This window comes from Exophiala dermatitidis, assembly GCF_000230625.1.
Source record: "Exophiala dermatitidis NIH/UT8656 unplaced genomic scaffold supercont1.5, whole genome shotgun sequence".
In the NCBI taxonomy this organism is placed as follows: domain Eukaryota; kingdom Fungi; phylum Ascomycota; class Eurotiomycetes; order Chaetothyriales; family Herpotrichiellaceae; genus Exophiala; species Exophiala dermatitidis.
The window spans coordinates 226,938-239,705 of record NW_008751650.1 but is presented as its reverse complement, the minus strand read 5'-3'; the positions used below and the strand labels follow the sequence as shown (position 1 = coordinate 239,705).

Genomic DNA, 12,768 nt, shown 5'->3' with positions numbered 1-12,768 from the left:
CCGCCGCCCTAAGCCCCCCTTCTATCATTCACGTGACTTTTTATCCTTTCACGTGATCTCACGTGCATATGAGGCAATAAACAAGAGGACGCTACATCCGATGTCGCCGGCCGCTGCACGATTGGCCGTGGAGCTTGACTGCGCCCAATAAAAATGATGTAACTGAGCATAGGAGATAAAAAGCATGCTCTTCAAAGCTCCACCAGCACCACTGCCATTATCCTGCCCAGCGTCGACTTTCAACTCAGGGCTGTCCTAGTAGCTTCACTTTCTACTCGGTGGCTTGTTGAATGCTGGGTGCTGTGACCAGGAGCCATCGCTGAAGCTTGTTCGCCTTTTCTTCCAGCGTCTGAACCAGTCTCTCTGCCCGCCATGATTGCGACGAGAGCATTCGCTTCGCCTGCGCGCCAGTGCTTTCGAAAAGCCTACCAGCAGCCCACCTGGGCTCCGGCCCTCTTCCAGGTACGGAGGATTTACGCGGACGGCTCAGATGGCATGTTGGACTAACTATAGCTTCTAGGCTCAGCCGCGACGGTTCGCCTCGACTTCAGAACCAGAAAAGGTCGCCAGATTCAAGGGCAAGAAAGGCTCCGACGGAAACTACACGGTCACATTAATCGAAGGAGACGGGATCGGTCCGGAGATTTCACAATCTGTGAAGGATATCTACAAGGCGGCCAAAGTGCCCATTGTCTGGGAGCCAGTGGACGTAACACCTCGTCTGAAGGATGGTAGAACCGTGATTCCCGACGAGGCCATTGAGTCGGTGCAAAAGAACTACGTCGCGCTCAAGGGACCTCTGGCCACCCCTGTTGGCAAGGGACACGTCTCGCTCAACTTGACCCTGCGACGAACATTCAACCTCTTTGCCAACGTCCGTCCGTGCCGCAGCATCGAAGGCTACAAGACCCCCTACGACAACGTCGACACCGTTTTGATCCGAGAAAACACCGAAGGCGAGTACAGTGGTATCGAGCACGTTGTGGTGGACGGTGTCGTACAGTCAATCAAGCTTATTACCCGTGCCGCATCGGAAAGAGTCCTGCGATATGCATTCCAATATGCCCGTGAGGTCAACAAGAAGAAGGTCCGCGTCGTGCACAAGGCCACCATCATGAAGATGTCCGACGGTCTTTTCTTGAGCACTGCCAGAGATGTTGCCAAGGATTTCCCCGATGTCGAATTCGACGCCGAGCTTCTCGACAACGCCTGTCTGAAGATTACCACCGACCCGGGCCCATACTCGGACAAGGTCCTCGTCATGCCCAACCTTTACGGTGACATTCTGTCCGACATGTGCGCCGGTCTGATCGGAGGTCTGGGTCTCACCCCGTCCGGAAACATTGGTGACGAGTGCTCCATTTTCGAAGCCGTCCACGGCTCCGCTCCCGACATTGCAGGCAAGGGTCTCGCGAACCCGACCGCCCTGTTGCTCAGCAGTATCATGATGTTACGGCACATGGGATTGAACGACCATGCCGCCAAGATCGAGAAGGCCATCTTCGCCACTCTGGCCGAGGGCAAGGCTCTTACTGGAGATCTGGGTGGCAAGGCTAAGACCCACGAGTATGCCCAGGCTATCATCGACCACTTGTAACGGATGTCATGAGAAGGCCAGGAGGGAGCTCGCAGCGGCTGTCTGATATTGGAATCCGAGTCCATACCGCCATGCTGCCACTGCAGTGCAGTTTGGGTTGGTTGCTGTATTTACTATTCAATCATGTAGAGCGAGTCATGCGAATAACAAACAGTTGAAAAATTTGTAAGTTGGACGGCTACCATTACTAGTACTGTAATGAAAGTGTGCCATTGATGCTGAAGTTTCTAAGCTTCCAAAGGACCTACACTCACCGTCTCCCTTGCTCTCCTTTCCATATCTTTCCGCTTCTTCAGACCTGCTTTTTCGGCCTTCCTCATCGATACCTGCAATTTATCAAAGCGGCCTCGTGCGCCGAATTTCACTTTGGTGATCATATCGGCCGCCTGGCCTTTGGTGACCTGGTCCTCAGTCAAGGGCTCGACACCATCGTCTGCAGTAACATCACGCAACCGGTTCAGAAAGTCGAGTTGGCCCTTGGACGCGGGCCCCTTCCGCCACGACAACTGCGTGGCAATCATGACGCGTTCGAATTTGCTGGATGCGAATGTGTCGGCGGCGTGGAGGGCGTCGGAGAGCGTTGCTGCTGTGGCGATGGTGCGAGGTCGTGACCAGGGCGACTTGCTTGCTTCACTTGGTGGCAGCTGGTGCTTCCAGATGACGACGTAAGCATCGCTGGCATCTGCCAGCCGTCGTTCAAGTGTCAGGATGCCGCCCCTCGCGGCAAGTATATACTTGTGCGAGTCGACCTGGACCCAGGCATTGGGGGACATGGCGCGCACATGTCGTTCTCCCGAGCTATCCTCTATCAGATCGTGGACTGTCTCATAATGCGTGAAATCAAGATGATGGTCAGGTACAGATGCAGACACAACAGAGTCTGTTGTTACGGAGCGCTCGTTGTTGTTCGTGGCCTCCTTCTTGTCCTTCAGACTCTTCAGGTCATCCGGCCGGGCCTCTTTGACCATCTCGGACGGATCGAGACCAAAGAGACTCGGAACGGTGACAATGCCGATTTCAAGAGAGGCCACCATGTCGATGACATGACAGTCCGTCTTTCCAGGATACAAACGCATACCGCGTCCGATCATCTGAACGAGTAGATTGCGAGATTTGGTAGGCCGTGCCAAAAGAACACAGTCGATGTTGGGCATATCGGTGCCCTCAGTAAAGACACCACAGTTCAGCAGGACAGGGAACTCGCGGTTCCTAAACGCATCGAGGCGCTCGCCACGCACCCTTTTCTTCGTAGACCCCGTGATATATCGTGCGTCGATTCCATGGTTCTGAAAAGTCTCAGTCAGACTGACCACATGGTTGATATCGACGCAAAAGACAAGCGTCGACTTGCGCTCTCGCGCCTCCGCCATCCATGCCTGCACTGTGATCTCGTTGGTGACGTCCGTATTGACTGCAGCGGAGAGCTGTCCTGTCTGGAAGTCGCCGTCTCTTCCAGACCCAACCTTGGACAGATCGGCGCGTGACTTGACCGTGGTGAACATGACGTCGGACAACCATTTCTCGCCGATCATGTCTACGTAGTCCTTGTGGTAGACGATATGGTCGATGGCCGCGCCCAGCTTCAACCCGTCAAATCGGGAGAATGTCGCCGACACGCCAACAAGAGCCGGACAAGGAGTGTCTTCTGAAACTCCTATTTGCTCCTTCAACCCAAAGTGGTCCAGTATTTGTAGGTATCCGGGCGCCACGATGTGGTGTGCTTCGTCCACCAGTACAAGCTTGAACCTGCGCGGATTGTACTTGTCCAGTCGGTCGCCGGACAGTAAGCTTCGAACAGAGGCGATCGTTATGTCTGCAGCGCCAGAGGCGTGTATCTCGCCCATTTCGATGTCGATGCTTTTCTCCGGGTACGCTTTTGCGCAATGTCGCGCTGCCTGTTCCACCAGCTCTCGCCTGTGGGCGAGGATGAGCGTTTGTTGAGCATCTTTGGTCGGTGGCGCGACTCGATCAACGAGCTGGGTGAAGATGACCTATTTCGAGGAGGAAATGTTAGTTTGTGGTATATGCATGTATGTATATATGTTGTTGGACCTGCGTACCGTCTTGCCACTACCTGTTGCAAGCGAGATTCCTAGCCTCTTGTGGCCTTTTTCAAGGTAGGATAGGACGGATTGGATGCATTCTTCTTGATACTCGCGAAGCCGTATGCCTTCTTCACGAAATGTTGCCGGACTCGGGCTTGTCTTGAGGACGCTGGCAAGCGAGCGCCTGGTCGGTTGGGGCCGTAGGAGACATTGCGCTGCACGTGTGACTCGAGCAAGTCGCGTCCAGTGCCCTAGCATAATACGGTGTCGAGTTCAAGCATATCATCGACCGCCGAGCAGAAGCTATGCTGGCTCTGATGATGCTTGGTAGTTGTCCTGTGATGGCGCCTTAACAGTCTGGACTTGAAGTCGATATGATCTCGGATGCAGGGTGGGTCAGCTTGAAGCGGCGTGATAATGCGGCAAGCGACAGTGCAAACCATGACACCAACAGCGTGTGGTGCATGTTTGCCTATCAAGCAGAGTCTGCCACTTCTGCATCTGAAACATCTTACACGTCCCTTATGCAATGAACAAATTTCTCCATGGGTACATATCTGTATCTCATCTGAGCGAAATGTTCAAGCTATCCCAATGATCTAATAAGCGGGATTTCCCACCCGGCTGCAGCTACGTCTCGCTTGAACAGTTTGCTCTGCTGGTGGGTGCTTCTGGGTGTATTCCTAACATGTCTTGGAAAGAAAAGATAAACCATGGACGCCCAAGACAACCAGGATGAGACGGATGAAGGTCGGCATCTGGCGCCGAATCTGAACACAATGTCACTATACGATGGAGACCACTTTGAGCCTTCTTTGAATCTCACGGCCGGTGATGGTCACATGCCATCTGAGAGTGAAATCAAGTCTCCTAGAAATGAATCTGATTTACTTGTATTTCCGCAACAAAAATGGTCACGCCTTCGTCAATATTACAATGATCACTATCTCGAGCTTTTCAGGATGGATACCGAGGGCAGCGAAGACGTACTTGGCACAGAGTTGCCGGCCACTCAATTAGGTGCCAGTACCTGGGACCCTGCCGAGAAAGCGGCACTATTCAAAGGCCTATGCCGTAATGGCAGGCGTAACTTGCAAGCCATATCCGAGTCAATCGGCTCAAAGTCGGTTGTGGAAGTCAAAGCCTACCTGGACAATCTGCAAGAGCATGAGCTCGACCGGCAACTCTTCGAGCCTCAAACCAAAAACGTGTCGCATACTGAAATTCCGGCTGCGATCGAGGTTGGGCCCGAGTGTGAAAAGGTGCTTGAGCGAGCTGCAGATGCGCTGGCGGCTTTCCAGGAACAGTATGACCATGCCGCAGGTCAAAGGCTGAATCCCATATGGCTCATAGACCATGCAACGGCCTTGGAGTTCGAGCAAAAGGCAGATGAAGAACAGGCAGCAGATGGGGTTTGCGACAACAATGCTGATGAGAACGACCAATCAGCGTCCGAGGCCGCCGTCAAGCTGTTTCACCTTCCGGCTTTTCTGTCTCTGAGTGAGCAATTCTTCATGAATCAAGGCTCTGATGGCTGGCACAATGTTGCCGAGGATGGGCAAAGACCGGCATTGACCATGGATGTGATAACCAACTTCTACGATATCATTCTGAACTTCACCAGGAGGTTGGTGCAGACTTGTCTTGTTCTGGCACAGTCTCGAATTCGGGCATCGACAACCACGGATTACAAGCCTTCCAAGCTCGTGAGATACGAAGACGCCATAGCCGCACTGTCAGTCTTGAATGTCAAGAACAATTCCGAGACCTTCTGGGTTGAAATGGCTCGCAGAAATAAATTGTCTGTGGTAGATGACTCTCACCGAAAGGAAAATAGCCGCCGTGCAGTCTTGTCGTACAGGGAGGTGGAGTCGAGACTACGAGAACCCCAACGAAGACGATCCATGTCTGCCACGTCTGAAGACTCTATGCAAAGTCGAGCCTCTTCCATCGGGTCGGCTAATTCAAGCGAAGAGAACAGTGGCCAAGAAGATGCTGTTATTGGTACCAATGAGGAGGAAAGCGTGTCTTATGATGAAGAAGGCTATGAGGAGACTTCGAGCAGCTCCGATGAGCAGAACAGATCTCCTAGTCCTGATCATGCAACCCGACCCACTGCACCAATGTCCAAGCAAGAACGAGCACAACTCCTTCAAGAAACGGAAGATGAATACATGGAGCGGATGGACCAGGAAGCGCGCAAGCTGGAAGAGTCACGACTTCTACAACTTCTGGATGCTCAGTTCGACGATGTGGTCAAACCAGAGGAGTCAGAAGGCTTGGGGCCACGCCCGAAGGTGTTGAGGAAGACTGTACAGGAATGCCGAGGGTGGTCAATCCCACATCCTCAGGCGGAATGGGAGCGTGATGGAACAATTCTCCCTGCGGAGGAATTTGCGGAAGTTGGCCACCGTGCGAAAAGGAGAAGGTTGGAGGTAGGAGTCATTGCTGAGGCTGAATGAGCCTCAAGTCAATGACTGTTCTGCTTGAGGCCTCTACGTGTATTGCTGTCAGCAGCAGTGTCACTCTGCTGTACATCAACCTCAGCTGCAACTTGAAGGCGGTGAATGGATCTCACTCGGCGTCTAGTTAATCCGCTCCGGGCAGGTACGGAAGGCACTAAAGCTTTAGCGGTCGATCTCCCGTCGACCGCAATCTGCTTTGGGAAGTCGTAGCCTCAAACCCATAAACAAATGCAAAGTTTCCAATCGGTGGCTTTCAGTCTGTCTCTGTACCCTATCTCAAGGATACATCGTTCACATATTGTATACTGTCTGCTTTCATGAGCCGAGGATAGGATACAGTCTTGCCCCGAGCCTTTCATTCCAGAGCGCCTCTCTATGCAATGCACGAACACTTGTGGGGCCTTCAATGAATGACGTTCCGACGCGAACTTGACGCGTCTGCTTGGGAACTGTGAGCACTGCAATTCAAGCTCCAGACGGTTTTCAGCCTCACTTCTCGCACATTAGGTCGGCGTCTGTCTTCTCACTAGTCATCAACCCACCATCACCTCTTTCACGCCCTCATACAGCCGTTGCGACAGCCCGATCTAGGTTGAGACCGTTGTCGCAAGGTCAAAATGGGCTTACAAGAGGTTAGGTCTGGAGATGACCGGCAGCTACAAGAGATCGCAGATGTCCTGGCTGGGTCACACAAGATCCTGCTCATCACGGGTGCTGGCATCAGCACAAGCTGTGGCATCCCGGTAAGTAGGCATCTCTAAAGGTTGAGCTAGGAAACTTATTTGTGCAAAGGACTTTCGCTCAAAGGATGGACTGTACAACATGATCCCAGACCAGAATGTATTGCCCTCTCCTCCGCCATCAGAGCCGTCGACACCATCTCTGAAACGCGTCATGTCTTTCAGCGACGAGAGCTTGGCATCATCACAGTCTTCAACCAGCTCAGCGAACAGTCGTCGATCGTCAGCAAGCCCATCTTCCAAACTCAGAGGCCAAGACTTGTTTGACTCACGTGTGTTCCAAAATGCCGCGTCGACAACAATGTTCTACCAGTTTATTGCGTCACTGCGACAGACTATAAGAGATGAAGTGCGCTCGACCAGCTCCGTCCACAAGTTTGTCAGGGTTCTTCGCGATGGCGGCCGTTTGATGAGATGCTACACACAGAACATTGATGGACTCGAGTGCAGGGAAGGGTTGGTTACCGATCTTGCGCGTGGGAAAGGGAATAAGCGTCGCTTCATGAAAAAACATTTCGAGGCGCCTCGACCCGCCCACACCCCAGGCACCGACTTCGATGGCGGGTGTGAGGTGGTGCAGTTGCATGGAGACTTGGCAAATCTGCGCTGCACAATGTGTGCGACACAATTCGAGTGGACAGATGAAGAGACCGACATCTACCTTCAAGGAGCCGCACCAGGCTGTCCGAAGTGCAAAGCCAAAAGTGAGCAGAGAAGGGCGAGCGGGAAGCGTGGATTGGCGACGGGAGCTCTTCGTCCCAACATTGTTCTGTATGGTGAAGATCATCCTTCCAATACGCTGCTTACCCCTCTCATCCCTTTCGATGCCGGCTGTCAACCAGAAGTCATGGTCATCATGGGGACGTCTCTGAAAGTCTTTGGTCTGCAGAAAATTGTGCGGGAATTTGCCAAAGCTGTTCATGCGCGCAAGAATGGCAAAGGCAAGGTCATATTCGTCAACCGAACACGACCGGCCGAGAGCGTGTGGGATGGTATTATTGACAGTTTTGTTGCCATGGATTGCGATGATTGGGTGGATGACCTCAAAACCAGGCGGTCGGACTTGTGGCTCCGGCAAGGCGACATCGGTTTGACGGTCACCAAGTCCACGCAGCCGTCCAAGCGAAAACGGAAGTCCGCTGACGGGGACGAGACCATCGGCGAGAAACCGGTTAAGAGAGCAAAGGTGGTCGTCGAAGTTCCCAAAGTGGCAGTGACGAATACGAGTCCTCCAGCCATACCGAGCACTCCGTCGAAAAAGCAGACGAATAGCGACAGGAGGTATAAGGTACCTCTTGACTATCCAGGTCGAGCGATATTATCGCCCTTGGCGCAAGCCAGACGACCGACCGTATCACCGTTGTCCAGTCCAGTTCGAATGGATGATGAACAGGGTGCTCCCGAACCAAGGAGGCGGAGTACACCGAGGAGACCTACTGTTTCACCTTTCACGCCAGGAGTCTTGTCTGGTAGCAAGCTCAAGCTTGAAACGACGAATATCGATGAAGCGGAGGCTGAGCCTGGTTTTGCGGCTACGAAAAAATCGGCGTTGCAAGGTCACGAAGCGGACCATTCAGTTAGAGGAGACGATAACACATGCGGTGGTAACGGTGGCAACCAGGATGAGCCAGCGGAGTCGGGGTTTGTGACCAAAATCCTGCGACATGTACGAGGCAGACAATGGCTTGCAAATCGGTGGGCTCATTCAGCTCTTGAACCAGCAGATGAGCAGCACATCTTTGAGGTCGAGACACCATCGAGAGGCCCACGCGGCAGGAAGATTAATGTCTTACCAGAGTGAAATATGAACCAGCGGTCCGGAAATGGTCACAACCAAATTCACATCCAGATCGACTGTAACGTCGCGGTATGAGAACAACGAAGTGACATGATTGGAGGCAAGGCGAGGCGTTCAAGGCGCAAACATGACGTGCTAGTCATTGGCGGGCTGGTGATATTGGAATGATCAATTGCTTTTTGCTGTAATGAGGACTTGATACAGGTGCTGGAGCTGGAATGTTTTTTTGTCAAAAGACAGGTTGGTGCCGGGCGAGCCAGCCATTGTGGGCGAGCCTTTGCACAACAGCAGAGCTATGTCAGCTATTTGCCTAGCAACATGAGGAGACCTGAGGAGGGCAGACTCGGTTTCTCTGTCTGTGTCTGGTATCTGCGAGTTTTTCTTTCTTGCCCAGTAAACGAGACTACTAATTACTGTTAAAATATTATTGTAGTAGTAGGGTACTTGAGTAGTAACGTGGTAGAATATCCCGCTCAGCTTACATAGTATGGTAGCAAGGTACCTAGTACTTTGTATCTGACCAATTTTGTATCTAGGTAGTGTACCTGACAAATGCGAGGATAGCGGTGCTTACCGTGCCGCGGCTGAGGAATCATTGGAAACTCTACACCTCAACGCGCATTAAATAAGGTTTTCTTGATCCTGTACCAGGATCCGATTCCAGGCTCAGCGTCCGTATATTTCCGCCCCGCCCGCTCCGAAAGTAGGATCTCGACCTTCTCTTTCTTTTTTTCGACTGTCTACTACCACTACCAATTGTGACAGAAAAGCCAATCGGTGACTCTGTTCTGCTCTGCTTTGCCAACTATTTACAGGAACGATCGGCCTGCCAATCCGATCGAAATATAACATTACCAAATTGTTTGGTTATTTTATTGCGACAATTGGGCTGTTATCCTGAGCGTCGCGCGCACGCAAAAGAACGAAAGAAGAGCAGAGGAATCTCAGGCGCTCTTGGGCATTGGATCTACGTCAGCATTTCCGACTGAATTGGGGGACGTTGGTTTTTGTGGAATTCGACTGGTGGTTCTGGTTCTCGTGGCTTTGGGATTGCCAGAGATACTAGTATTTGCGCTCTCGGTCGACTTGGATATCGTTCGACTCGGGAGGACGAAGAGTGCCGGTTTAGCAATTGCAATTTGTTTGCGCTGCGTCTGAAACGTTGAAAGGTTATTGCTTGGAATTCAAAAAGCCGGGAGATTGAAATCGAAGGCGAAAGTGGGTGCGATCGAACAAGGGTTCAAGAGGTCAGCTGGAAGACGAACGCGACTTTAACAAAAAAAACGGATTGAAAGCTTTGGGTCTGGTTTGAGAGGAGCAACATCAACATCAAACTAGAGCCAAATTCAAACGGCGAAGCCGCAGCACATCAGAGACCACGCTCTTATCTATCTTCAAAATGCATCCCCCTTCCACAGAAGTCTCCAAAGGCTTCGACACAATCGCCTCGACAATCGAAGCCTTCCGCAACGGCGAGTTCATCGTCGTTCTCGACTCACAGGACCGCGAGAACGAAGGCGACCTAATCATCGCAGCCGAGGACGTGACGACGGAAAAAATGGCATTCATGGTCCGCTACACCAGCGGACTAATCTGTGCTCCTTTAACGTCCCAGCGAGCCGCTGAGCTAGCACTGCCGCAAATGGTGGTGGACAACGAAGACCCCAACCGCACGGCATATACTGTTTCAGTGGACGCTACAGATGCAACAGTCACGACGGGCATTTCGGCGCACGACCGCGCCCTGACTTGCAGAACTTTGGCGAGTCCGAAAGCCAGTGTGTCTAGTTTTCGAAGACCAGGCCATGTGTTCCCGCTTAAAGCAAGGGATGGTGGTGTCCTCGAACGGACGGGCCATACTGAGGCCGCGGTCGAGTTTTGTCGCTTAGCGGGGAAGCAGCCCGTTGGTGTTATTTGTGAAATGGTTGATGATGGGCAACAGATCCCTGGACGGGCGGAGATGAAGGATCCGGGGATGATGAGGAGAGACGCTTGTCTTGAGTTTGGGAGGACGTGGGGGTTGAAGGTCTGTACGATTGAGGATTTGGTGCGGTATGTTCAGAACGAGAAAGACGCGGCCGCCCCGGCCAATGGCAGTGCCAGTGCTGGCAGAAGAGTGAATGGACACGATCATTGATGGTGAGCAATGAGGTATGGTGAGAAATAAGGATATATTGGTCTGGCTTCTGGTCGAGGCGAAGGATGGGAAGGTCAGGGTGGTTGTTCGAACGCGCCGCTGTGGGCAACGAGGACGAAGTGTGACTACTACCTGTCCTCGTCCTCGTCCTTTCTCACCGCGATACAGGTAATCTCTTGTTAGGTTTCTGGTGTCCATCCATCTCACCTCTTCGTCTCCGCCATAAGTTTCATTCCTTCCATCTTGTCTGCCATGCCATGGAGACTTCGGTCACAAGAAGTAGTCCACGGGGTGCCCTGAAAGACCTAGGACCTCAGTATCGATGTCGCCTCGAATGTGATACATGATACTAGTACGGCATTGATAGCTCTACCAGGGAGTGCCTTCGAGCATCCTGTGAGGTATGAGCGAGCGTGTCCAGTGACCCAGTGATGGGGATTTAAAAGTCCGCTGGCTGCTGCCTACTAATGTACAATGGTACGCCATAAAAGAAGAAGTAGACTGGCAAACAAAAGATAAGCTGCATTAATGCGAACTGTAGAATGCGAGGTGAAAGATGATGCAACATCTTGCCATGCTTTTGATTTGATTCCTCCACGGGCTGTCTGGGTATCATTCATCTCAAACAGTATCTTCCAGGTCTATCATGATAGATAAAAGCAAAACCGCTCGCTCATTCCGTCGTTGCCCCATTTGTATGCGGTGTTGAGTGGCCGCGACGGTCTTTTGACTGGCATTTTCGTCTGCAATCTGACTAGACTGCATCCCCGGGCATGGTATTGTCACCAGGATTCCCTCCTGAAGCCTTGCCTTCAGGCAGTCAAGATACCTCTGCTGCGTGGGTCGTTCTACTTCCCACCCTGAGGTCTCCTCTCGGAGTAATCCCGGAACAAGCCCTGCATGTGGATGTTTGTGATCTTCTGACCACGCCGAACCTTTTTCTTCTTCTCCTTTGGTCTCGTGGCCGTGTCTGGTCGTGCAGGTTCTCCGGTAGACTTGTGGTTCATGCGACGTAGTTCCTTAATCGTGTCTTCGACCGATGGCAGCGGGATCTGTAACCAGATGTCCTTAAATTCTTGATCCAGAGGCGCCACCAGAGTCGGGTCATCGAGCCAGACCATGCGTGGGTGATGGTCCTTTTTGTTCCGTACCACCAGGAGTTTGTGTTGGGCTTCCAGGCGGTCAATCGTTTCTTCAACATCGGGCCAGCCATCCTTCAGGTCGCGCACGCTGATGCCCAGGGCCGAACCCTGGTTTTGGAGGTACTTGAGCAAGTCGTCGGCAGAGGCGATGTTGTATGTCGGTTTGAACTTGTAAGTGTCCGCCGCCGCATCGTAGTTGACTTTGGGATTGACATTGAGGAATGTGCGAAATTTGACGATTTGGTCTTGATCGGCCCGCTGATGTGCTGGTAGGACGTACGCAAGGAGTTCATCCCAACTGATGGTCTCCGGGTACTTTTCCTTCAGCCTCGCCAGGGCGTAGATCACGTTGGAACGCGGATCGTTGCCCGCAGCCGATGTCGGCGTTGCGTACAAGTACGACATCGTGAGGGAAACGCTTCAACAAGCGCCGAGGGGGCTCTCGAAGTAGGGTTGTTCGCAAATGGACGGTTGGGAAGAGGCGGCCTAGCGAAAGGATCTCTTCCGTTTGCGGACCAGGTCGAGGATTCAGTTCATGGTGGATCGGAGGGACAAAGCGACAAGTGCGTATCTTGTCACGATGAAGATTACTTCAGAGATCGGGTGACTGAATCGGTGACAAAGAGTCACGGCACGAAGGTGAAAAGAGTGAAATAGAAATGGAATAGATAGACTGGATGGAAAGTGTAGTAAGTGTACCAAGTGGTGTCAGATCTGGGCAATTCAGAGGCGCATCTGAGGTTGAAGTCAAGTCGAGTTACAGGTAGAGGCAGGTCAAGCGAACCCCAGTTCCAGCTAAAAGCTTAGGCGTGTGGTTAGTGGCCCGCTCACTGCAAGCATGAGC

General features: G+C 52.4%; 6 protein-coding genes across 6 annotated transcripts; 4 read left to right on the top strand and 2 right to left on the bottom strand.

Annotated features, from left to right (window-relative positions):
- Positions 1-152: 152 nt before the first annotated feature.
- Positions 153-2,173, top strand: HMPREF1120_05690 (isocitrate dehydrogenase [NAD] subunit 2, mitochondrial). The gene is made up of 2 exons (XM_009159874.1): positions 153-462; positions 521-2,173. The coding sequence occupies exons 1-2, from the start codon at positions 373-375 to the stop codon at positions 1,595-1,597; spliced, it is 1,167 nt and encodes a 388-aa protein (XP_009158122.1). The 5' UTR covers positions 153-372; the 3' UTR covers positions 1,598-2,173.
- On the bottom strand, positions 1,825-3,900 carry HMPREF1120_05689 (DEAD/DEAH box helicase; the record flags this gene model as incomplete). Its single annotated transcript, XM_009159873.1, has 2 exons — positions 1,825-3,588; positions 3,658-3,900. The coding sequence occupies 2 exons, from the start codon at positions 3,898-3,900 to the stop codon at positions 1,825-1,827; spliced, it is 2,007 nt and encodes a 668-aa protein (XP_009158121.1).
- A 455-nt stretch (positions 3,901-4,355) lies between these two features.
- Positions 4,356-6,104, top strand: HMPREF1120_05688 (uncharacterized protein; the record flags this gene model as incomplete). The annotated part of the gene is made up of 1 exon (XM_009159872.1): positions 4,356-6,104. The coding sequence occupies one exon, from the start codon at positions 4,356-4,358 to the stop codon at positions 6,102-6,104; it is 1,749 nt and encodes a 582-aa protein (XP_009158120.1).
- A 620-nt stretch (positions 6,105-6,724) lies between these two features.
- HMPREF1120_05687 (uncharacterized protein) lies at positions 6,725-8,648 on the top strand (the record flags this gene model as incomplete). The annotated part of the gene is made up of 2 exons (XM_009159871.1): positions 6,725-6,850; positions 6,900-8,648. 2 exons carry the CDS (start codon positions 6,725-6,727, stop codon positions 8,646-8,648), a joined length of 1,875 nt encoding a protein of 624 aa, XP_009158119.1.
- A 582-nt stretch (positions 8,649-9,230) lies between these two features.
- On the top strand, positions 9,231-11,307 carry HMPREF1120_05686 (3,4-dihydroxy-2-butanone 4-phosphate synthase). The gene has a single exon (XM_009159870.1). It carries the CDS (start codon positions 10,045-10,047, stop codon positions 10,780-10,782), a length of 738 nt encoding a protein of 245 aa, XP_009158118.1. The 5' UTR covers positions 9,231-10,044; the 3' UTR covers positions 10,783-11,307.
- Positions 11,308-11,630: 323 nt separating this feature from the next.
- HMPREF1120_05685 (transcription initiation factor TFIIE beta subunit) lies at positions 11,631-12,329 on the bottom strand (the record flags this gene model as incomplete). Its single annotated transcript, XM_009159869.1, has 1 exon — positions 11,631-12,329. The coding sequence occupies one exon, from the start codon at positions 12,327-12,329 to the stop codon at positions 11,631-11,633; it is 699 nt and encodes a 232-aa protein (XP_009158117.1).
- Positions 12,330-12,768: the final 439 nt, after the last annotated feature.

Bases quoted from the DNA above. Each gene is read 5' to 3' on its own strand.
- HMPREF1120_05690 (XM_009159874.1), top strand. From the start codon at position 373: ATGATTGCGACGAGAGCATTCGCTTCGCCTGCGCGCCAGTGCTTTCGA. The intron at 463-520 runs GTACGGAGGATT...TATAGCTTCTAG, and splicing joins GGGCTCCGGCCCTCTTCCAG to GCTCAGCCGCGACGGTTCGC.
- HMPREF1120_05686 (XM_009159870.1), top strand. From the start codon at position 10,045: ATGCATCCCCCTTCCACAGAAGTCTCCAAAGGCTTCGACACAATCGCC.